The 23285-nt window shown below is 42.2% G+C and overlaps 1 protein-coding gene across 4 annotated transcripts in view; it reads right to left on the bottom strand.

The window, feature by feature from the left end:
• The window catches only part of arel1 (apoptosis resistant E3 ubiquitin protein ligase 1), a 76361-nt gene that overhangs the window by 39162 nt on the left and 13914 nt on the right, over positions 1 to 23285 (bottom strand). For all 4 annotated transcript variants that reach the window (XM_078234339.1, XM_078234340.1, XM_078234341.1 and 1 more), the window contains exons 3-9: positions 18767 to 18938; positions 13560 to 13774; positions 13384 to 13455; positions 12624 to 12850; positions 6092 to 6329; positions 2685 to 2854; positions 741 to 921 (exon numbers count right to left, since the gene is read on the bottom strand). In XM_078234339.1, coding sequence (XP_078090465.1) covers positions 741 to 921; positions 2685 to 2854; positions 6092 to 6329; positions 12624 to 12850; positions 13384 to 13455; positions 13560 to 13774; positions 18767 to 18938 — 1275 coding nt within the window. The remainder of the gene's footprint in view (positions 1 to 740; positions 922 to 2684; positions 2855 to 6091; positions 6330 to 12623; positions 12851 to 13383; positions 13456 to 13559; positions 13775 to 18766; positions 18939 to 23285) is intronic.

Raw genomic sequence — 23285 nt, 5'->3', positions numbered from 1 at the left:
GCCAGCATTAAATATGACATCAATATTTGAAATATTGACTTAGTCTCAAGGCAATTAACAGGGACAGGGATAGAGATGGCAGCTAGATAATGACTTCAGTCTTCTCAACAATTTTGGTAAAGATTTCAGCTTGTTCAATACTGGATTCATCAGTATGACAAAATCACAGATGGTGGAGGCACTAGGTCGGGAGAGATGTGGTAAGTTGAGCTTGATGTCAGCAGTGTAAATGTGGACCCTGACAACATGCTGTCCAATGATGATGCAGAGGGGCAACATGAGAAATACAAGGCTATTGTGGAAGAGTGGGAAGAAAAGCCTTTGCAGGTGATTCACAGGCTATGACTAGACAAATAAGAATGGAACCAAATGAAAGCAATGTCAACACCCTAACTGGATGATGGAGGTGAGGCATCAGAGGTAGATGATGAGGTTGACCCTATCAAAGATTGTGGGCGAGTTGGGATGGATGAGAAAGAATGGTTTTCATTGGTCACAGTCAAATTGGATGCTGGTTATGATTTTGATCAGAGCCATTTCAGTAGTGTTTCGGGGACTAAAACTTGATTAGAGGAAGTCAAATATGGCACTGGAAGAAAATGAGCACAGATCTGGTAAACAACAAGACCTTCAAGGACTTAGAAAGCTAAGGATGGTTGGGGATGGTTCAGTAGTTTGCAAGGTCAACTGAAAAAGGTGTAAGCTTGGATCTCAAAATTTAGGCTTCAAGTTTTACTCACCACTAAGAATGATGATGTCAAATACCCCATTACCAATCAATTGATCCCAATAGGTAACAGATGCTCGAAAACAACCTTTTCTCCACAACGTCAAGTTCAGGAGCACTAGGCACATTGTCTTATTCGAAGAAATGGTTTTGTTAAACAAAACATCTGATGCTTCATTTTCAGGGGCACCAAGCTGAAATACAAGTGACGGATAGAAATACAAGTGATTTATAGATTTGCAGCAAGTTATGTTTTTTATAGACTGTTTTCACAATCTCAGTGAAAGTATTTGAAAATTCAAAAACCTACAGGCAGTAGAGTGCACATAGCATAACGTATTGGATACGGTTACACCCATGATCTTCCATTTACTGAGATAATTGATTTCAGCTGCTTTGCTATGGGGCTGTGCAGAGTCGAGGCCAAGCTCTTCCCAAAGGGAGACAGAAAGAGAGCCACTCAGTGCTTATGATGCACATCTTCTAGTGTTTATCCCACAGCAGAATCAGTGGAAGCCTGAATGTGCAGTACCTATCAATTCCTTCTCCTTTATCGAAAACAGTGAACAGGATGGAAACAACTTAACTGGGTGAAAAGGGGAGAAAGTAGCTTACAAATAAATTCAGTGTTTTGAATCTCATCTACTAAAAATAAATGGCCCATTGAGGAACATCAATCCTTACATTTAAACATATTTCCATTTCAGGGTAAAAGTGAAGTGTCTTGATTTTTTTCCACCCTTCACTATTCTGCTAGAGTCTCCTACCACCTGCGGCCAAGACAATTTGCTCCCTGGGGGAGCCGGTGTTTAAAATTCTACACTTTCAAATCCGGAATTACCTCATTGTAGAAGCTTTACATCTTAGAGTACTGTAAATGTGGATGACACTAATTAGAACACCTCATCCAATATTTTGCCTCAATCAATTTCTGAAACTTGGCAACTGTGCTAATTGAAGCAATAGTGTTATGCCATTTCTGAAGAGGAGTTTTGAAAGCCTGTAACATCACATCAAGGTGTGTTATTGAAACTGCAGAAACCAAACACATCTTAGGGTTAGATTCAATGAAGCATTCCAACACTCACTGCTTCAATTTACCTTGCTATCCCGTTATAATTTTCCCAAGGACATCTAGAACATAGAACATAGAACAGTACAGCACAGAACAGGCCCTTCGGCCCACGATGTTGTGCCGAGCTTTATCTGAAACCAAGATCAAGCTATCCCACTCCCTATCATCCTGGTGTGCTCCATGTGCCTATCCAATAACCGCTTAAATGTTCCCATCTAGATAAAAGTAAACCTGTCTTTGAAGCTACTTGATGGAATAATGAATGGAAGGGAGGAAGGTTAAAGTTGGCACTACCAAAAAACCTCCTGGCAAATAACCCCTCATACACATCAGATTGGGGAGGCCTTCTGGCACAGGGGGTAGCACCCCAGCCTCTGAACCAGAAGCTGTGGGTTCAAATCCTACTCCAGGACTTGATGGCAAAGGAGGTGTGTTCATAATATGGTCAATCAGGTTGAGTATCATTCTGGAACTCCTTCCAACACATACCAATGGCAGGGGACAACAGCTGGAGAGATTCCTGGTCAGCCATGTAATGGAAAGAATGTTGTAGCCTCTACCATCACTATCCATACATCCAGACTATTGTCTCTTAAAAAGCTTAGGTTGGCAACAGGGAGAGCAGCAACAATAGAAGAATAATCTGCACTCGAGCAAAATGTCTGCAATACTACTTCAAGAATGTTAGGAAACGTCAGAGCAATAGGAAAACTAGGGGAATATATTTTCAGATTATCTGCATCGCCCGAATATAACATTCTCTGAAGGTTGGAGGACAATGCAGAATTTTAGTAACAGCAGGCATTTAAGAAAACAGTAAACAGACCGAGTTTTAATGCAGGATCTCTAAAAATGCTTGCTTGCAGGCAACTCATTACTCACCTCTTTGATCTGCACTTTGTAGTTATCCTGATCAATGAGGGCCAATGCATTACTTGTCGGGTTATCATATTCATCACGTGGAGCAATCTGCAACGTGTGCTGTTGTCCGCTGGTCAGTACCAGAGTGGAGAAGTGGTAGAGAATTTTTGTTTTTGCTGGAAATACAACTCCTATAAAATGGGGGGGAATGCAGGGGGGAGGGGGGGGCGGTGGGGGGAGAAAGAAATACATTTGAGCTGTTTCAGTATCAGATACTGAAATGTATGATTTATTTTGACTACTGAGAAGAGAAAATTACCATTTTTCCAACTTTTGGTCCTGGCATCAAAACTACTCATGTGAAATTTAGTGAGGTCAGACATGGAATGAAATGGAGTTTCATGCAGTTATAATTTTGTGTAATTGGTGGAAAATAAACTATATCGCATGAAGCCCAAGATACATAACTGCTTATAACATAAACACTGAAATCCAGTATCCTTTTTCTGTTGGATTGTATGGTGCTTTTGTTCACAAGTTCAGATAAATGGCGACTTTCATTTATATGGTGCCTTTAGCTTAAATGCTAAAGCACATCTTAAACATTATCAAATACCGAGCCATATTTGGGTCTGACAAGCATCGGGCAATGACCATTTCTAGCAAGAGGGAATCCAACCGATATTCAATGGTATTTCTATGCCTAAATTCCCATCAACATCATGAGGTTACCATTGATTAGACAATTAAAGGACACAAACACTGAAGCTACAAGAGCAAGTCAAAGGCCTTAGTCTGTGGTGAGTAACTCACATGATTCCCGTAGCCTGTCCACCATCTACAAGGCACAACTCAGGTGTGTGATGCATACACTCTGCTTGCCTGGATAAGTCAGGCTCCAGCACTCGAAGCTCAACACCACGCAAACAAAAGCATTTGATTGGCCACCCATCCACCATCTTAAACATTCAGTAATCCACAACCCGCACAGTGGCAACAGCGTGTACTGTTTACAAGATACATTGCAGCAACTCACCAAGGCTCCTTCCAAATCATGGTTTTGCAAGTTGGAAATCATGTTTAACCAATTTATTGGAGTTTTTGAAAGAATCACATGTGCATTGGATAAAGGGAAACCAGTGGATGTACTGTACTTAGATTTCCAAAAAAGGTGCCACATCAAAGGTTACTGCAGAAAATAAAAGCTGATGGTGTACAGGGTAACATATTGGCATGGATTGAAGACCTAACAGGAAATGGAGTTAGCACAAATGGATCTTTTTCAGCAAAATTGTACTTTTTAAAAAAGTTTAAACACTTACCACCGTGTTCTAGCTCACTCTTCTCTTCGCTCTCACAAATCTCTCCCTGCAACCCCTGGTCTCAAGTCCATCCCTCTTCTCGCTCTCACAGCTCTGCCCATCATGGCAGTCTCTCTGGTGTCTGGTATCGCAACCCCACCCAGAGGCGGCCGTGGCAAACAGGGTAATTTCCCAATTCTGCACACCCACCTCATGCTTAAAATTCCAGATCTTTGGCTCCACTTTGCAGTGCTCGAATGTCTCTTTTGTAAAGAATTGAACTCAGCATTCAAGATACGATCTAACAAGAGTTCCATGCAATTTAATCACTGCTTCCTCTGGCTCAGTCTTGTTTCGTCTGTGTTGATTGCAGTTCTATATTGTTGGATATGTTGAGTTGATTATCTACTAGACCTCTGGGTCTTATTCAGCATCATTCTTAACAATTTCAATTTAATTCATTCAATGTGCGTGTCATTTATTTTTCCTTCCTACGTGCATTATTAGTATGCATTCAATATTGTGAAATCATGGACAATATTTACAGATGAAGAATTGGATTATGAATGTACAAATTCATTTCTAATTGAATCCACACAAGCAGCAAAGAAAGGAGACTTCTATCTTAGTGGTCCAAGCTTTATTATAACTTAAATTCCGGACAAGGTAGGCCATGTATTCTAATCATAATTTTTATTCATGGATCTACTGCTGTAGATTAGTATACAACCAAGTCTTATTCTCCTGTCCTTCCCAAGAACAAAATTTAATTTCCTTTCTTTTTGAGCAACAACTTGAGCTTTATAAAATTCAAAGCCTTCACATATGTTGAACTATAACCAACCTCATCCACATATAGAACATAGAACATAGAACATAGAACATTACAGCGCAGAACAGGCCCTTCGGCCCACGATGTTGCACCGACCAGTTAAAAAAAAAAACTGTGACCCTCCAACCTAAACCAATTTCTTTTCGTCCATGAACCTATCTACGGATCTCTTAAACGCCCCCAAACTAGGCGCATTTACTACTGATGCTGGCAGGGCATTCCAATCCCTCACCACCCTCTGGGTAAAGAACCTACCCCTGACATCGGTTCTATAACTACCCCCCCTCAATTTAAAGCCATGCCCCCTCGTGCTGGATTTCTCCATCAGAGGAAAAAGGCTATCACTATCCACCCTATCTAAACCTCTAATCATCTTATATGTTTCAATAAGATCCCCTCTTAGCCGCCGCCTTTCCAGCGAAAACAATCCCAAATCCCTCAGCCTCTCCTCATAGGATCTCCCCTCCATACCAGGCAACATCCTGGTAAACCTCCTCTGCACCCTCTCCAAAGCCTCCACATCCTTCCTGTAATGTGGGGACCAGAACTGCACACAGTACTCCAAGTGCGGCCGCACCAGAGTTGTGTACAGTTGCAACATAACGCTACGACTCCTAAATTCAATCCCCCTACCAATAAACGCCAAGACACCATATGCCTTCTTAACAACCTTATCTACTTGATTCCCAACTTTCAGGGATCTATGCACACATACACCTAGATCCCTCTGCTCCTCCACACTATTCAAAGTCCTCCCGTTAGCCCTATACTCAACACATCTGTTATTCCTACCAAAGTGAATTACAGAAAACAGATAAGCTCATCCCTAGAGACAAAATACACATATATGGGACAATGGAATTGTTGGCAGGGTCAATAACACACAGTAGACAAAAGATACAAGCATTGTTACAGTTAAGTGCCAATAAAACCACACTTGGAACATCAACACCCAACTAAGCAATTGACAATGATAAGACGACAGAGCAAGGGAAAGAAGAGCCAATATGAGTGAACTTGTAAGCACATCTCCACATGCACTGAACTCCTGATTTCAGTCACCGCTATGAGGAAGGACAAGTATCATTCGATACCATCCTGCTCCCCCCACAACAAAGGAAAAAAAATCTTGCAGTGAAAATTAAAGGACAAGTGTATGGAGCTGCATTTTTTGACCAACTACCTACTCATTTATGGAGGCGTGAATGCAAGCTAACAATGCGGACCAACCAATAGAGAGAAAATAAAACAGATAAGCTCATCCCTAGAGACAAAATACACATATTCACACCTACCAGGTTGAAATGTCTTGTAGTATGGGCTGTAGGCAACATTCAATCCTCCAAGCTTGACAGAGATTTCGTACCTTCCTGCCTTCCGCACTGTGAAGCCCACCTTCACCACATTGTTCTTCTGTGCCTGAAGTACCTCCTGTGTGATGGGAACATCCAAACCAAGCTCCATGTGCGAGATGTGAATCCGTAATCCCACTGGTCGATGTGCAGGGAATGGGTGGCCATTCTTGTAGAACAACTACACAGCAATATAGTGAAATAACTTGTTTTCAGAAATAAGTTCTGTATTAACGCTTCTCCTGGTTATATAGGCTCATACAACTATAGAAAGATTACAAGACAGGAGACCATTCAGCCCATTGCGTGCATGGCAGCTTGCTACAAGAGCTTTCCAGTGAATCCCATTCCTCATTTTTATCCCCTTAGCAATGTAAATTCTTACACATCAGGTAATTATTTAATTCCCACTGGAAAAGACAATTAAACCTGTCTCCACAATAATCTCAGTTGGTGCATCCCTGAACCGAACCACTCATTACGTAAAATAAATATTCTCCACATATCACTTCCAGTTCTTTTACTCTCAGTTTAAATTGCTGTTCTCTCGTTCTCAACCTCTTCCACCAAGGAGAATGCAATTTCTCCTTACCTACTCTGTCCAAATCCCTCATGATTTTGAACATCTCTATCAAATTTCCACTCAACTTCCTCTTCTCAAAGGGGAAAAGCCCCAGCTTCTCCATTCTATCCTTGTAACTAAAGTCCCTCTTTCCCAGAAGCACTCAGAATTTTCTTTCTCCAGCGCTTCAATGTCTTTACTTATTCGTAAAGTAATGAAAGATGCTATATAATGTGAGTTTGTCTTACTTTTACTTCCAATTTCCCAAACCCTCCACTCGCAATCAGCCATGACAGTCTGATCCTTTGAAAAGCCCTGCCTATCACCCTCTCCACTTTCAAAAACCTACCAGTCTTTAACTCTGACTCCATCCCAACATTCTCAATTTTTCCTTTTTGCCTCTTGATCCAAATTTTACCCTCCTTGATATAAGGTACATGAAGATATCATTCTGAACGTGAGCAATTATCAAACTGTCAGCTGTGATCTCAAAACCCAAGAATGGGGAACTGGGAATGATCTGGTAGTTCAGAACTTGACTGCACGCAACTTCAAGATGGTTAGCTTCTGCAGTAGTTGACTGTCTAAGGTGATAGCATCTTTGAATCAAAGGTTGAGGGTTTAAATCTTAGTAGTCCCTCCTGAAAGTTCCCCTTCAAGTAACACACCATTTTAATGTGGAAATATCGAACTGTCCCTTCATTGTTAGTGGGTCAAAACCCTGGAAATCCCTAACAGCACCGAGGGAGCGCTTTCGGCAACAGAAACAGAAATGCTGGAAAATCTCAGCAGGTCTGACCGCATCTGTGGAGAGAATAGAGCCAACAACAGCCTAGTCTGCAGCGAGTGGTCGGAGGGCGGAGCTGAGCATTACTGTGAGTATAAAACTAAACTTACCTCGGGGATTCGCGGCTAGTCTGCAGCGAGCGGTCGGAGGACGGAGCTGAGCGTTACTGTGAGTATAAAACTAACTTACGATTTTTTTCAGAGCAGCCGGAAGTCGGCCATGGGGAATTCTGGGAAGGTTTGTAGTTTGCTTTTATAGTGCAGGTCCCAGTGGTTGCTGGTTAAGTGTTTTATTTTTACCTGTATATAAATTGGGCGGTTATCTAGAGGGGATGGCAGTGAAGGCAGTGCAATGTTCCTCTTGCAGAATGTTTGAGGTGAGGGACGCCGTCAGTGTCCCTGCTGATTTCACTTGTGGGAAGTGCACCCATCTGCAGCTCCTCAAAAACCGCGTTAGGGAACTGGAGCTGGATGAACTTCGGATTATTCGGGAGGCAGAGGTGGCCATAGATAGAAGCTTCAGGGATATAGGTACTCCGAGGAATGAAGATAGATGGATGACGGTTAGAGGGGCTGGGAGGAAGCAGTCAGTACAGGGATCCCCTGTGGTCGTTCCCCTCAGCAACAAGTATTCCGCTTTGGATACTGTTGGAGGGGGGGGGGGGGGGGGGGGGAGGGAACCTACCAGTGGTAAGCCACGGTGACCGGATCTCCAGCACCGAGTCTGTCCCTGTGGCTCAGAAGGGAAAGGGGGAGAGCAGGAGAGCAATAGTTATTGGGAACTCGTTAGTTAGAGGGATAGATAGGAGAAGGGACGGGGATTTAAAACAGGAATTTAAGGAGCTGGGGTGGAAGCTGAGAGCCAGGACAAACCATGTTGTCATCTCTGGTTTGTTGCCAGTTCCACGTGATAGCGAGTTGAGGAACAGGGAGAGAGTGCAGATAAACACGTGGCTGCAGGGATGGTGTAGGAGAGAGGGTTTCATCTACATGGATAATTGGAACGCATTCTGGGGAAGGTGGGACCTGTACAAACAGGATGGGTTGCACCTGAACCAGAGGGGCATCAATATCCTGGGAGGGAAATTTGCTACGGCTCTTCAGGGGGGTTTAAATGAATTTGTCAGGGGGATGGGAAAAGGAGCTGTAGTCCAGAAGTCAGTGTTGGGTGTAGTGAGGTACTGAGGAAGATATCAAGGTCGCAGGAGTGTACCGGCAGACAGGAAGGTGGGTTGAAGTGTGTCTACTTCAATGCAAGGAGCAACCGAAATAAGGTAGGTGAACTTGGAGCGTGGATTGGTACTTGGGACTACGATGTTGTGGCCATTACGGAGACATGGTTAGAACGGGGCAGGAATGGTTGTTGGAAGTTCCGGGGTATAGATGTTTCAGTAAGAGTAGGGAAGGTGGTAACAAAGGTGGTGGAGTAGCATTGTTAATCAAGGATAGTTTAACGGCTGCAGAAAGGCAGTTCGAGGGGGATCTGCCTACTGAGGTAATATGGGCTGAAGTTAGAAATAGGAAAGGAGCGGTCACGTTGTTAGGAGTTGTCTATAGGCCCCCAAATAGTAATAGAGATGTGGAGGAAGAAATTGCAAAGCAGATTATGGATAGGTGTGGAGGTCACAGAGTAGTTGTCATGGGTGACTTTAACTTTCCAAATATTGATTGGAATCTTTATAGGTCGAATAGTTCGGATGGGGCAGTTTTTGTGCAGTGTGTGCAGGAGGGTTTCCTGACACAATATGTGGATAGGCCAACAAGAGGTGGGGCCACATTGGATTTGGTACTGGGAAACGAACCGGGCCAAGTGTTAGATTTGGTTGTGGGAGAGCACTTTGGAGATAGCGACCACAATTCGGTGCCTTTCGTTATTGCCATGGAGAGGGATAGGGCCGTATGGCAGGGCAAAGTTTATAATTGGGGGAGGGGTAATTATGATGCGATTAGGCAAGAATTAGGGAGCATTAGATGGGAACAGAAACGGTCAGGGAAAGGCACAAATGAAAAGTGGAGCTTGTTCAAGGAACAAATTCTGCGTGTCCTTGATAGGTATGTCCCTGTCAGGCAGGGAGGAAATGGCCGAGTGAGGGAACCATGGTTCACAAAAGAGGTTGAATGTCTCATCAAGAGGAAAAAGGAAGCGTATGTAAGGATGAGAAAACAAGGTTCAGTTGGGTCCATTGAGGGTTACAAGTTTGCAAGGAATGAGCTGAAAAAAGGGCTTAGGAGAGTTAGAAGGGGGCGTGAGAAGTCCTTGGCAGGTCGGATCAAGGAAAACCCCAAGGCCTTTTACTCTTATGTGAGGAATAAAAGAATGACCAGGGTGAGGTTAGGGCTGGTCAAGGATAGTGGGAACTTGTGCATGGAGTCAGAAGACATAGGAGAGGCGATGAATGAATACTTTTCTTCAGTGTTCACCAAGGAGAGGGGCCATGTTTTTGAAGATGAGAGTATGATACAGGCTGATAGGCTGGAGGAGGCGGATGTTCTGAGGGAAGATGTGTTAGCAATTTTGAAAAACCTGAAGGTCGTTAAGTCCCCTGGGCCAGATGAGATATATCCTAGGATTCTTTGGGAGGCAAGGGATGAGATTGCAGAGCCTTTGGCTTTGATCTTTGGGTCCTCTTTGTCCACGGGGATAGTGCCAGAGGACTGGAGAGTAGCGAATGTTGTTCCTCTGTTCAAGAAAGGAAATAGGAATGACCCTGGTAATTATAGGCCAGTTAGTCTTACTTCAGTGGTCGGCAAGTTAATGGAAAAGGTCCTGAGGGATAGGATTTACGACCATTTAGAAAGATGCAGCTTAATCCGGGATAGTCAACATGGATTCGTGAAGGGTAAGTCTTGCCTCACAAATTTGATTGAATTTTTTGAGGAGGTAACCAAGTGTGTCGATGAAGGTAGAGCAGTTGATGTCATATACATGGATTTTAGTAAGGCGTTTGATTAGGTCCCCCGTGGTTGGCTCATGAAGAAAGTAAGGAGGTGTGGGATAGAGGGAAATTTGGCCGATTGGATAAGTAACTGGCTATCTCATAGAAGACAGAGGGTGGTGGTGGATGGAAAATTTCCAGACTGGAGACCAGTTACCAGCGGAGTGCCACAGGGATCAGTGCTTGGTCCTCTGCTCTTTGTGATTTTTATTAATGACTTAGAGGAGGAGGCTGAAGGGTGGATCAGTAAATTTGCTGATGACACCAAGATTGGTGGAGTAGTGGATGAGGTGGAGGGCTGTTGTAGGCTGCAAAGAGACATTGATAGGATGCAGAGCTGGGCCGAAAAATGGCAGATGGAGTTTAACCCTGATAAGTGCGAGGTGATTCATTTTGGTAGGACAAATTTGAATGCGGATTACAGGGTCAAAGGTAGGGTTCTGAGGACTGTCGAGGAACAGAGAGATCTTGGGGTTCATATCCACAGATCTCTGAAGGTTGCCACTCAAGTGGATAGAGCCGTGAAAAAGGCCTATACTGTGTTAGCGTTTATTAACAGGGGGATTGAGTTTAAGAGCCGTGGGGTTATGCTGCAACTGTACAGGACCTTGGTGAGACCACATTTGGAATATTGTGTGCAGTTCTGGTCACCTCACTATAAGAAGGGTGTAGAAGCACTGGAAAGAGTGCAAAGGAGATTTACCAGGATGCTGCCTGGTTTGGAGGGTAGGTCTTATGAGCAAAGGTTGAGGGAGTAAGGGCTTTTCTCTTTAGAGCGGAGGAGGTTGAGGGGCAACTTAATAGAGGTTTATAAGATGATGAGGGGGATAGAGTGGACGTTCAGAGACTATTTCCTCGGGTGGATGTAGCTGTTACTCGGGGGCATAACTATAAGGTTCGTGGTGGAAGATATAGGAGGGATGTCCGAGGTAGGTTCTTTACTCAGAGTGGTTGGGGTGTGGAATGGACTGCCTGCTGTGATAGTGGAGTCGGACACTTTAGGAACTTTCAAGCGGTTATTGGATAGGCACATGGAGCACACTAGAATGATAGGGAGTGGGATGGCTTGATCTTGGTTTCGGCACAACATCGTGGGCCGAAGGGCCCGTACTGTGCTATACTGTTCTATGTTCCCTTTTGAGTCTGGATGACCCTCCAGAGTATTTTCAGTACACAAATTGTTGTGGTTCAAGATGGCAGCTCACGACCATCTCAAGGACAACTGGGGATGGGAAATACAAAGCACCTATATCCCATGAATGGATCAAAAAAGTCCACAGAATTAAATTAAATAATACAAATAAAGCTGACACATCAGTGGTGTGTAGGTGTTAATCCCTGTCACAGGTACTGTCCTTTGGATGAAATGCCAAATTAAGACAAAAGTCCAGCACTCCTGGTTCACATATACTTTCAAGGGCTCATGACACTTGTGTGTGAACACTTCTGGTGCCTGACAATATTGCTGCCTCAACCAACTACACTGATTAACTGGTCAATCATCCCAATGTTGTTGCAGACCTTTCTGTACAAAACTATCAGGTTGATTATGTGCAAAGCTCATTGAGACATTTTTAAGAGGTGTGATGAAGTTCGGTATAACTACAAGTCTTCTTTATCCCCCCCAAAATGGATGCAGCTTTTGGGCCTTTACATTACTCACAAAAATCTGGTTAAAATTAAGATTTCAGCAAATCCAGACTTTACACACTCCTACTAATCTATAATATAATTTAAAAATTTATATCTGTTTTGCATGCATTTGCCCACAAACTTCCTTGTCATAGTTGTGTCATGCTTTCATGTTCTTATAAATTTCAACATCCACATTTGCAATGGAAACTTCCTACTTAATTACAACATGTATAGTTTATACCCTTCCGCCAGCGATTGTGCCTATAGTATATTCATAAGCTTTTCAGCCTTACAGCAAAGCTAAGTGCTCCAACAAACTTCATTGCAATCAGTTTTGCTACTAATTAGTACTAAAAATCGTGGTATTAAAATAAATGGAAATACTACTGGGTCAGTGAGATCTGGTCCAGACATCCACTGCCCTTTAACTCCACTTCAATTTAAGATTACAATTAGAGTGAATATCCTCTGTGCAATGAGACAGACCACAGTGTTAAATATTTATTAAAATTTTCAATACTTTTGAATTGGAGGTATTTAAATTATGGTTACTTACATGCACTCTAAAGGTCATGATACGGCCAACTTCCTGAGGGTCCTTCCAATCCCAGGTGACTAAGCATGACCTTGGATCCAGATAGTTCCCACGGACATAGTCGTAAATAGTGCGGTTCCCTCGCCTACCTCTATTGTCATTTTGAAGAAAGCTGATGACCCGTGCCAACAGCTCATAAAGAAACTTAGCAGTATAGAAGAATGCAATGATGGAAACTGCGACTCCACCTATACATGGATAGACAAATATTCCTGAGCAAACATTTTTTTCTAATTAACAAAATGGAAACACAAATATTACAAAAAGACAAAATTTTTAGTGGTTCAGCTAACAGAAATTAGATGCAAAAACATACAACGATGAATTCCTTGATCCCAGGCACAGCACTCTAAGACAGGGTGAATTGTGCTTGATAGTAGGGATTGGTGCTACCAGTGAACTATGTCAAATCCTACTCACAAATCATTCCCACAGGCCTGAGCAGACTTATTGAATTTCTATTAAGAGTGCGTGTATGTGTGCGCGTGTGCGAGAGAGAGAGAGAGAGACTGGAATTTTCTGGCCCCTCCCAGCCACAGGTTCTTCCAGTCCCACCAAAGTCAACGGACACTTGAATGGCTCGCCGCATTCGTTGTGGAGGAACCCACTGCAGCAGGGCCAGAAAATCCTGGCCACATGCAAGAGATTTTCTTTATAAAGTAGCCCTCCCCTCAAAGAGATCAGTCACTGAGCTTTAAACCAGGGATTTAAACGTACTCACCAACAACGATAAACATCAGGTCTCTCTTTACAGTGCAAAGTGTGACACTCGAGGCGAAAACCACTGCTCCCACTAAAGAAGAGAGTTTAAATTAATAATAAACAAACTCCACCTAAATTGGGGAACAAGAAGAAGCAGAAATGCATTTTTTTTAAAATGGTTGAATTTTCACATACCCACAGACCACTTTTCAACTCTGCGCCTTTGGACTAAGTTGTGAACAAGATTTAGCTTGTGCTTCCACTCCAGGTGTACCCTTGAAATCTCAAGAATCTTCCTGCCAAATTTGTGGTAGTCACCGTAGAAATAGCCCCAGGCTCTGAGCGCTATCTGTGACTTGCTGTCAAACTGAACCAAATCAGTAAGGGTGCTGCAGCCCAATGATTTTAGCCTGTATGGAGGCAAGGAATCAGAAAGCTGATATTGATACTCAAGTCTAAAACATACTGTCTTACATTTGGGGTGCATTAGGAAAGAAGCAATTCAAAAAGGTCTAGTGAGAACAAAGAATAAATGCAACCCAATCCCATCTTTAAAAAGCAAATACATTTAATTGAATGTTTAGGAACCAATAAGTTTGGTACATGGTGCATGCTATATGTTTGCACTTTTAGGGGATATTTGCCATGGCCCAAATTTGAAAGAAGGAAGAGAATCAATAACATAGATGTAGTAAGGATATATTAATATGAAAACCAACAAAGGAGAACCAGAAGGTAAAAACCTTAATATCGTTATTGTTAAAGCAATAAAATGATTTTGGCCTTTTATGAATGGACAAATCACATGCATTGCCCATTTCATTTCACACCTGATATACAGATTGCGTTTCAATTTTTCAACATTTCTATGGCTATGCCTCTCGCTAAGTTATTACTTATTCATAGTTTTTGCTCTGTAGCTCTCCTTTCCATTGTCAAAGATGACTGTTATCACTAACTGTATTTTGAAACTTCCTCTCCGCATTTATTCATCTATTTACTGTTTCCTCTTTCCTCTCGTTTTCTGATGCTATTAAAATGTTCATTCATTTTTCATATTTCTGTTCTAAAGATGAACATAGCCCATCATCTACACGTCTCTACTCTCCATAGACGTGGACTCACCTGTGCGATTCCAGCAATTTCTGCTTTTGTTTCAGATTTCTCACATTTGTAGTTTTTTGCTTTTTGTTTGTGAAAAACACCTCTGTTCTGAAACAGGACCTAACAAATGGGTCCTTCTTTTTCCCTAGCTCCTTTCCCAGCAACATCTCACCAGACTCCAGAGCCCTCTTTTGAGCCAAGTGCTTTACCCACTGAATAACTCGTTGATCTCCATCAAGTCCAAATGCAACTAAGAAGTCCTTCTAATAATTGAGGAGGAAACTAGAGAAATCCTGTTCAATAGGCAATCTCTCTCTCATCCTGTACCTCTGACATCGCTCTAAAATAATTTTTGCCACTTTAAATCAATACCACTATCACACAAGGCTCCTGGGCTTTCCCCTTTTATTCTTCAAAAGATTCAATCACAAGCCCGTTCATGCATCTTTTCAGAGTTGATACTGAGGCTCATTACATAGTGTCATAATCCATAATATTTCCCAGGACTTCAAAACCACAGAATTCATTTTCTCTCAACCTTTTCTTGTTCCTATAAATCTTTAGGCTTTTAAAGCCTGAATCTGGTAACATGCAATCACTAGTTCTTGATTTTTTTAACTCATTTTCTCTCCTACTGTTGTGAACCTTAACAATGGACCAGGGGACCAGTGTACAGTTTTTTTCAAATTAAGTAAAACAGAGATTAGTAATACTGTTTCAGATATTTGCCTTCAGTGGCCATCAAGGCAAATGGCTCCTAATATTCTTACATTGTCCACACGTTGAATGTGCAATTTGGGAATATTAATTGGATAGATGGCAGGAAATGGAAGCCTCTTATTAAATGGTAACAGCTTTAATTGGACATTAGTGACCAGTGGAGCTCTCAGTGATCAGAATTCAGATTCCCCCTTTTCCTTAAAGCTAAAAAAGCTTCAAGCACTTTGACAAAATTTGAAGACACCAAAGTTGATTAAACAGCATATTCCAATAAAAGGATCAAACACTCAGATGGGCAGATGTGTTGAAAATTTAGAATGATTTCTTATAGTAGCTGCAATTTTATAGGTTAAAGCTGTACAGGCCTCATGTTCAATCCTTCAGCCAATCTATTAATAATGTAGTAAGGCTTTAGATGGGAGAAAAAAGTTGATCCATCTCTCTCACCTATCTTCAGTATTCCCTTTGTGCATTTCCAAAATCCCAGAGTCTCATTTACCGAACCCCTCTAATGCCTCTCTGAAAGGTGGTTTCTTGTTTCACCACCCTTCTTCCAAACACACAGCCTACATCACCTAGAAGGCCCAGTGCAGCAAGTGGATGGGAACACTGTCACCTGCATGTTTCCCTCCTAGTCACACACCATTCTGAACTGGAACTTTCTCACTGCCCTTCATGGTGACTGAGTCAAGCACCGGAAACTCCCTGCATTACACAGGCAGCAGCTCACCACTACCTTCTCAAGGGACATTAAGGATTACCAATAAATGCTAGTCTTACAAGTGACGTGAACGTCCCATGAACAAAAAGGAAAACAAAAAATCTATGTACTTACCAGTCTTTTAGTAGAAAGTTCATCCTGCATTTATTTTCTTTTATCGTCCTTAATTTGTAAGTATGACCTGTTACACTTGCACCTGCTGCAAGCTTTTAAATTGATAGCATTCCCCACCTCTGAATCACAACTTACTGGGTTCAAACGCCACTCCAAACAGTGCAAATGAGTGGAGACCTCAACTCCAACTTCTGGTGAGTATTAGTGACCCTCCCTCCTCATCATATGGATTATGGAGGCTCATAAAACCTTCCTGTATATAAGGATAACTACCCTTCGTGTTTCAGCCTGACTGCAAATCATTCTATTACTTCACATTATTCTTCAATGGAAGGGTATAACAATATGAAAACAAATACCTCCTTATTGCTGCATATGGCAGAAGTGCTTATTTTAATTCAGTCTGTGCAAATCTTTCATAATTTTAAACAGACTTCAAGAGAGGGAACAGATATAATGTGGTCAATCTTTCATCACTCATCATTCCTTTAATCAATCTTATAGCCCTTTTCTTCAATCCCTCCAATAACTGAAAATCCTTTTGAAATAGGGAGACCAAAGCTGCCCACAGTGCTCCAGATGTAGTCACCCAGCAGGACAAGTAGTTTTAAATTACCTCTTTTGTTAGTAAGTTTTGCTCTTTGCTATGCACCCCACAATTCTCTTTGTATGTATATATATATTTTCTTTAAAATCAGTCTGAGAACATTGTACCAATGCTTTTAGTGACCAGTCCAGTAAAACCCCAAGATCTCTCCTGCTCTGATTGTAGAAGCGCATTCCCATTTAGCACATCATCAACATTTAACCTTGGTCTAACCTCATAAGCCCTCTATTAAACTGCATCTGTCACATCGATCCTTTTAGACACTAAAAGAATCAAGGGACAAGGTGATGGAGAGGAGCTAAGGTAGAAGATCAGCCATGATCTAACAGGGCAGCTCAAGAGCAGCAGGGCCTTCTTCTATCCTGTTCCTTACGTTCTGATAATCTTATTTCTCTGGCCACCTATCAAAATGGTCAAGAGCCCTTTCAATTTGTGCACACTGTTGTTCATCATTTTTCACTTCAACATCATCTGGAAATTTGGACACAATTTTCTCCTTGTCTATTTATTTATCAGCTAGCCATTTTAATATATCGCCATTTAACCCCAATGGAATTGGAATGCAAAATTGTTCTCAGCTTCTCTTCATACCAGCCTATAGTTGTCCATTGGAGTGATGTGTTGAGCTAGTAAAGTTTCACTCTTGTACTACCTATCTCCAAATCGAGAGATTATTCTCCTCTAAAACCCCAATCAAATCTCAGGATGAACATTTGATTCTTATTCTATAGAGAACCATAGCACAAACATTAATTCTAACATGCTGTGGGACATTGGGCGGCACGGTAGCACAGTGGTTAGCACTGCTGCTTCACAGCTCCAGGGACCTGGGTTCGATTCCTGGCTCGGGTCACTGTCTGTGTGGAGTTTGCACATTCTCCTCGTGTCTGCGTGGGTTTCCTCTGGGTGCTCCGGTTTCCTCCCACAGTCCAAAGATGTGCTGGTTAGGTTTGATTGGCCATGCTAAAATTGCCCCTTAGTGTCCTGAGATGTGTAGGTTAAAGGGATTAGCAGGTAAATATGTAGGGATATGGGGGTAGGGCCTGGGTGGGATTGTGGTCGGTGCAGACTCGATGGGCTGAATGGCCTCTTCCTGCACTGTAGGGTTTCTATGATTACAATCAAACCTCAATCATTCAACATTAAGTTGAGGACTCAGTTAGTTGGCAAGGGGTACCTAATAAGATACCAAAGTTTCATCATTTTAATTAATGCTACACAGACTATTTTATTCAATCCCAAGTCCACAAATATACAGGCACTGGTAGAAAAAAGACTAAATTACCATTATCCTATCAAAACTTTTGAACTGATTGCACAGTAGTATTGCAATGTGTTCCTGGCTGAATTAGATTTTTAGAAATTAAAAACAATTCACTGAAACTCAACTTCTTGGTCTGGTACAGCACAGTTCAGAATCAGGTGAAGCTCTCTGTTTAGCTTATCTTACAGAGAAGGGATATTTAGTAGAGGTTAGCTGCAGAGTACACTGCACAGGTTGCGTGCATTCCCATACAGTATTCAAACACATTCGAATACTGTAACAGAAGAATACCCCTGGTGCAACAATATGACATCCATTTTGCACATCAACCTTCCTTTAGGGTCGCAGACTGAAGTTGCCAAGTTGGACTAAAAAAACGGTAGCTTTTTACTGTGGCCCATGCTGTGGGCCTACTTTCTAATAGAAGATAAAATCACAAACACTCCTTTTTAAAACCATGGATTGTGTATAACTGCAATTAGTGACTTCAAATCTATATAAAGTTAAACAAAAAAAAAAATTCAATGGCTGGACCGGTGGATGCTGGATATAGGGTGAGTTTGAATCCAAAGCATGCCTGATACTCACAACATCTGCCTACCATGATCATGAGGAGTCTACTGGGTTCTCAGCCAGACTGCGAGATGATGTACCTCACAACCAAGGCACTTTTCGACTCTGGGAGATGGAGAGAAATAACATGACAATTATTGCCAAGCTTTGTGTGTCTCCGGCTGTCATAGGGCGATATATTTGATACCATTTATGGACAGGCACTTATCTGTGGACAGTCTGACCCTTCCCAGCTAAAGTAGGCAGCATACATGCAGGATAGAATGGAAATTCAGGGATTATTTTCTTTTAAAACATACGTGTGGAAGTAATGCTCCAGACCCTGGCTGAAGAGCCACTCCTGTAAGGCTAACTCCTTCACCAGTTGGTGTTGGGCTGCTTCTATCTTCTGAAATGCACCGTCTTCCAAGGAATCTCTCTTCAGAAGGGGCAAAGTACTCAGCACTGCTATCTCCTCTAAGTTCTGCACATCTGCAAATGAAAGACATGGAATAAGATGACTTTGACCTTTAGCTCTTGGACTGATGCGATTACCAGCATTATAATAACTCTGTTGGGCAAACAAGATGTGTATTGTGCAAAAAGACGACATTTATATAACACTTTTCATGAGCAGACATTTCAAAATGCTTTACAACCAATAAATTACTTTTGGAAACGTAGTCACTATTACAATATAGGAAATGCGGCAGTGAATATGCACTCAGGAAGCCCCCACAGAAAGCAATGCTATAATGACCAGATAATCCTTTTTGTGTGATATCGATTGAACGATATATATTGGTCAGGGCATCAAGGATAACTCCCTTGCTTCACTTTGGAATAGTGCCATAAATGGGACCTTTAACATGCATCCGAGAAGGCAAATTGGGCCTCAGTTTACTGCTTTATCTGTAATTATTCTTTCAGGACAGCATTGGAGTGCTAGCCTTGACTATTGTTCTCAAGTTTCCGCAATGGGACTTGAACCCGGAGAGAGCTACCAACTGAGTGATGGCTGACAAGTGAAAAGTGAAGTGAATGAAGTAAAGGGTATAAAAATCCGATCTCCAGCTTGATTTTATAGCATTTGCTTTTAGATTTTTTTTAAAAACTCTACAGTAGCTTTACACTCACGAATTCTATATTTTTACTTTAAGGGGAAGAAAATACCAAACAGTGGTGAACTTTTCAACTTTTTCAAAATGGCGCCTCGATCTCTGTAGAGCCGGGCTGGCTGGCGTGTTTTACAGCATTAATATTTTTAAATACTCAAGGTCAGAGATTCCCATCTGACAGGCGGTGCTAATGCCAGTGGGAAACACTCCAGTTGGGAGTGTTTCCCACTGGCGGGAGCACTTAAGATTGCAGTCGGGTGAATCGCGCACCAAATTTTCAGACCTGGACATCCTGAGTAAGCGTTTCCATACACTGAGGAAAAGAAAGCCTCACCTTATTAGCTAAGGCACACTCACTTATCAACAAAAACCTGCTCAACTTTCCTATCCAGCCCATGGCCTATTTCAGTGGTCCCCTCCCACATTTCTCAGTACCTTTGTCTAAGAGTAGCTAATCCGATGTTAAACAGGCAATCTTGGGTTATATATTCCAAAATATATTTCCTGACTGAGATAGTGCCAGGACCTACAGCATTTTACCAGGAGTTGAGAATTTATTCACCATGTTTCAGCCTCTCAATCTTCAATCCAAAATATTTGATTTAATTTGTCACATGTATTAGCATACAGTGAAAAGTATTGTTTCTTGCGCGCCATACAGACAAAGCATACCGTTCATAGAGAAGGAAAGGAGAGAGTGCAGAATGTAGTGTTACAGTCATAGCTAGGGTGCAGAGAAAGATCGACTTAATGCAAGGTAAGTCCACTAAAAGTCTGACGGCAGCAGGGAAGAAGCTGTTCTTGAACCGGTTGGTACGTGACCTCAGACTTTTGTATCTTTTTCCTACAGAAGGCGGCGGGAGAGAGAATGTCTAGAGTGCGTGGGGTCCTTAATAATGCTGGCTGCTTTGCCGAGGCAGCGGGAAGTGTAGACAGAGTCAATGGATGGGAGGGTGGTTTGCGTGATGGATTCGGCTACATTCATGACCTTTTGTAGTTCCTTGCGGTTTTGGGCAGAGCAGGAGCCATACCAAGCTGTGATTTTAATTTTAATTTCCTCTGTTCCGGTTATGCATTACTGACATAACAGCACAGCAGAAAACAAAGAGTTGCACGTTCAAATACAATTAACTTACTTAGCCCGATTTGATTCGCCTTAATTTGTCTTGTCTGTGGAAGTCTGCATAACTGCCAACTAAGGGATAAATGGCAATCCATTCTAGAGAGTTTTTGTTTGGAAAAAGTCTGCACGACTCTGTTATGCAAACTTGCATAAACAGCACACTTCTGAAATCTGTAATTCAGAGTTAACCCTCATCTGTTTTCAGTAATAGAGAAGTGAACAGATTTTAGATAGCCTCCATTTTCACACGGTAATCACACAGCACACCCGGCTGTAAACATCCTGCCAGTCAGTTTTGAAGAGTGAAACTATCTGTAACAGAAGCAGCTGAATATAACCAGTATATAAAAAAGATCCACAAATCTAAGGTGGACATGAGGATTAAGAGCTTTTTTTTTTCCCGGGGATGAGAGGGACAGACTTTGGACTATGGGCAGTCCATAAAGCTTTCAAAAGCAAATTGCCAACAGTACAGAATGATTGTGGATATCAGTCTAAATCAATGCACTAAAACATATCACCAGCTCCCTCTCCTGTTAAGGAATAGGTGGTACCAGAAATTGAGAGAGAAATGAAGGTCACTAAGTCCTGAAATAAAGTTGTGGTTGCACTCCTGAAAAGTGTGATTTTAAGCAAATCAGATTTTCCCATTAAAACCAATATCTTGTTTATGTGCCTCCTTAACCACTTATCTGCTTATTCTGCTACCCATGATGTGGAGATTTTGGCGTTAGACTGGGGTAAACACAGTAAGAAGTCTCACAACACCAGGTTCAAGTCCAACAGGTTTATTTGGTAGCACAAGCCACTAGCTTTCGAAGCGCTGCCCCTTCATCAGATGACTCACCTGATGAAGGGGCAGCGCTCCGAAAGCTAGTGGCTTGTGCTACCAAATAAACCTGTTGGACTTGAACCTGGTGTTGTGAGACTTCTTACTGTATTCTGCTACCTTCAGGGATTTTTGGACATGCATTCAAATGCTTCCTCTGCTCCTCTATGCTTTTCAGCATCCTACCATTTATTGTATATTCTAGGGTCTGGTTTGCTTTCCCACATTTCTAAAAGAGGTATTAGAGATAGTGGATCCCTTTGAGAATTACTTAAATTCTACAATGGTCCCCATGGATTGGAGGATAGTTCAGGAAAAGAGAGAGAACACAAAAAACTGCTAAAAACTCAGACCGGGTGACTGTTTTGAAGTCCATGACCGTGAGCTCCTGGTTGCTTGTCATTTTAATCCTCCACCTTGCTCTCGTGCTGAACTTTCTGTCCATGGCCTGCTACAGTGTTCCATCTTTATCTCTTCATGTTGCATTCAGATGATTTTATGTAACAATTCACTCCTCATTTGGACGCGACCTTTGTTTCTTTACTATACCCATTACCATTCTCATTGGCTGTTGTACCATTAAATCTTTTATTTAATCTCCCCTGGCCTCCACCCTATCACAGACCTTCTCCTTTCTCCTGCCATCCATCCATAAATACTGCACAATGTAAAGATATTTACACAAGTGCAGCATCAATGAAAAGTGTTTTTTTTCCCCCACCATGGTTAACTGGGACTTCAGTTGCAGAGAAAATTGAACTCCAAAACACCAGTTAAAAATCTTGCAATTGCACATGCAATTTGCTCACCACTTCACTCATCCAAACCCTATGCCTGTAACCCCAAGCACATAGCATGGCTAATCGACCTAACCTAAACACCTCTGGATCCTAACCAAATCCATCTAATTCAATACAGACTCCTCATCGCCTCCCTTCCACGTGGCGCCCTGTTCCCTCGTTTTCTACAGGTAACAAGGGGGATGGCGAGCAAAGACATCAAGGATTGAGAGTGAGTCGGTGAGCAAAGCGGCCAAGGGTTCAGGAGTGAAGCAGTGAGCAGGGTGGCAATAAGTGACAAGTGAGACGGCAAGCCAAGCAGTGAGTGAAATGTGAAGTTGGGCGGTGAGAGAAATGGTAAGTGGGGTGGCCAAACAAGCAGTGAGCATTCAATGGGCGCACAACAATAACAACATCATCAGCAGCAGCACCAAGCACTTGCCTATTGGCCGGAGTAGCTGCTGACTTCCTGTTCCAGGCACATATCTGATGACATCAACCACACTGACATCCTGTTCCTATGCAGTGACAGGAAATATTGATATTTCTATTTCAAGGTCTTCAACCTGAAATGTTAACTCCATTTCTCTCCACAAATGCTGCCTGGCCTGCTGGGGTTTTCCATTTTTTTTTCTTATTTATGAATTAACAGGTCTCTTTCAGAATGGCATGGTAGTGGACTGCCACAAGAATCAGAGCTTGATCATCAGCTATTTAGAGTCATAGAGGTTTACAGCATGGAAACAGGCCCTTCGGTCCAACTTGCCCATGCAGCCCTTATTTTTTTAAAACCCCTAAGCTAATCCCAATTGCCCGCATCCCTCTATACCCATCGTACCCATGTAACTATCTAAATGCTTTTTAAAAGATAAAATTGTACCCGCCTCTACTATACCTCTGGCAGCTTGTTCCAGACACTCACCACCCTCTGTGAAAAGAAATTGCCCCTCTGGACACTTTTGTATCTCTCCCCTCTCACTTTAAACCTAT

The sequence above is a fragment of the Mustelus asterias genome, chromosome 18 (assembly GCF_964213995.1).
Source record: "Mustelus asterias chromosome 18, sMusAst1.hap1.1, whole genome shotgun sequence".
Taxonomy (NCBI): Eukaryota; Metazoa; Chordata; class Chondrichthyes; order Carcharhiniformes; family Triakidae; genus Mustelus; species Mustelus asterias.
This window is presented reverse-complemented; position numbering and strand designations above follow the sequence as displayed.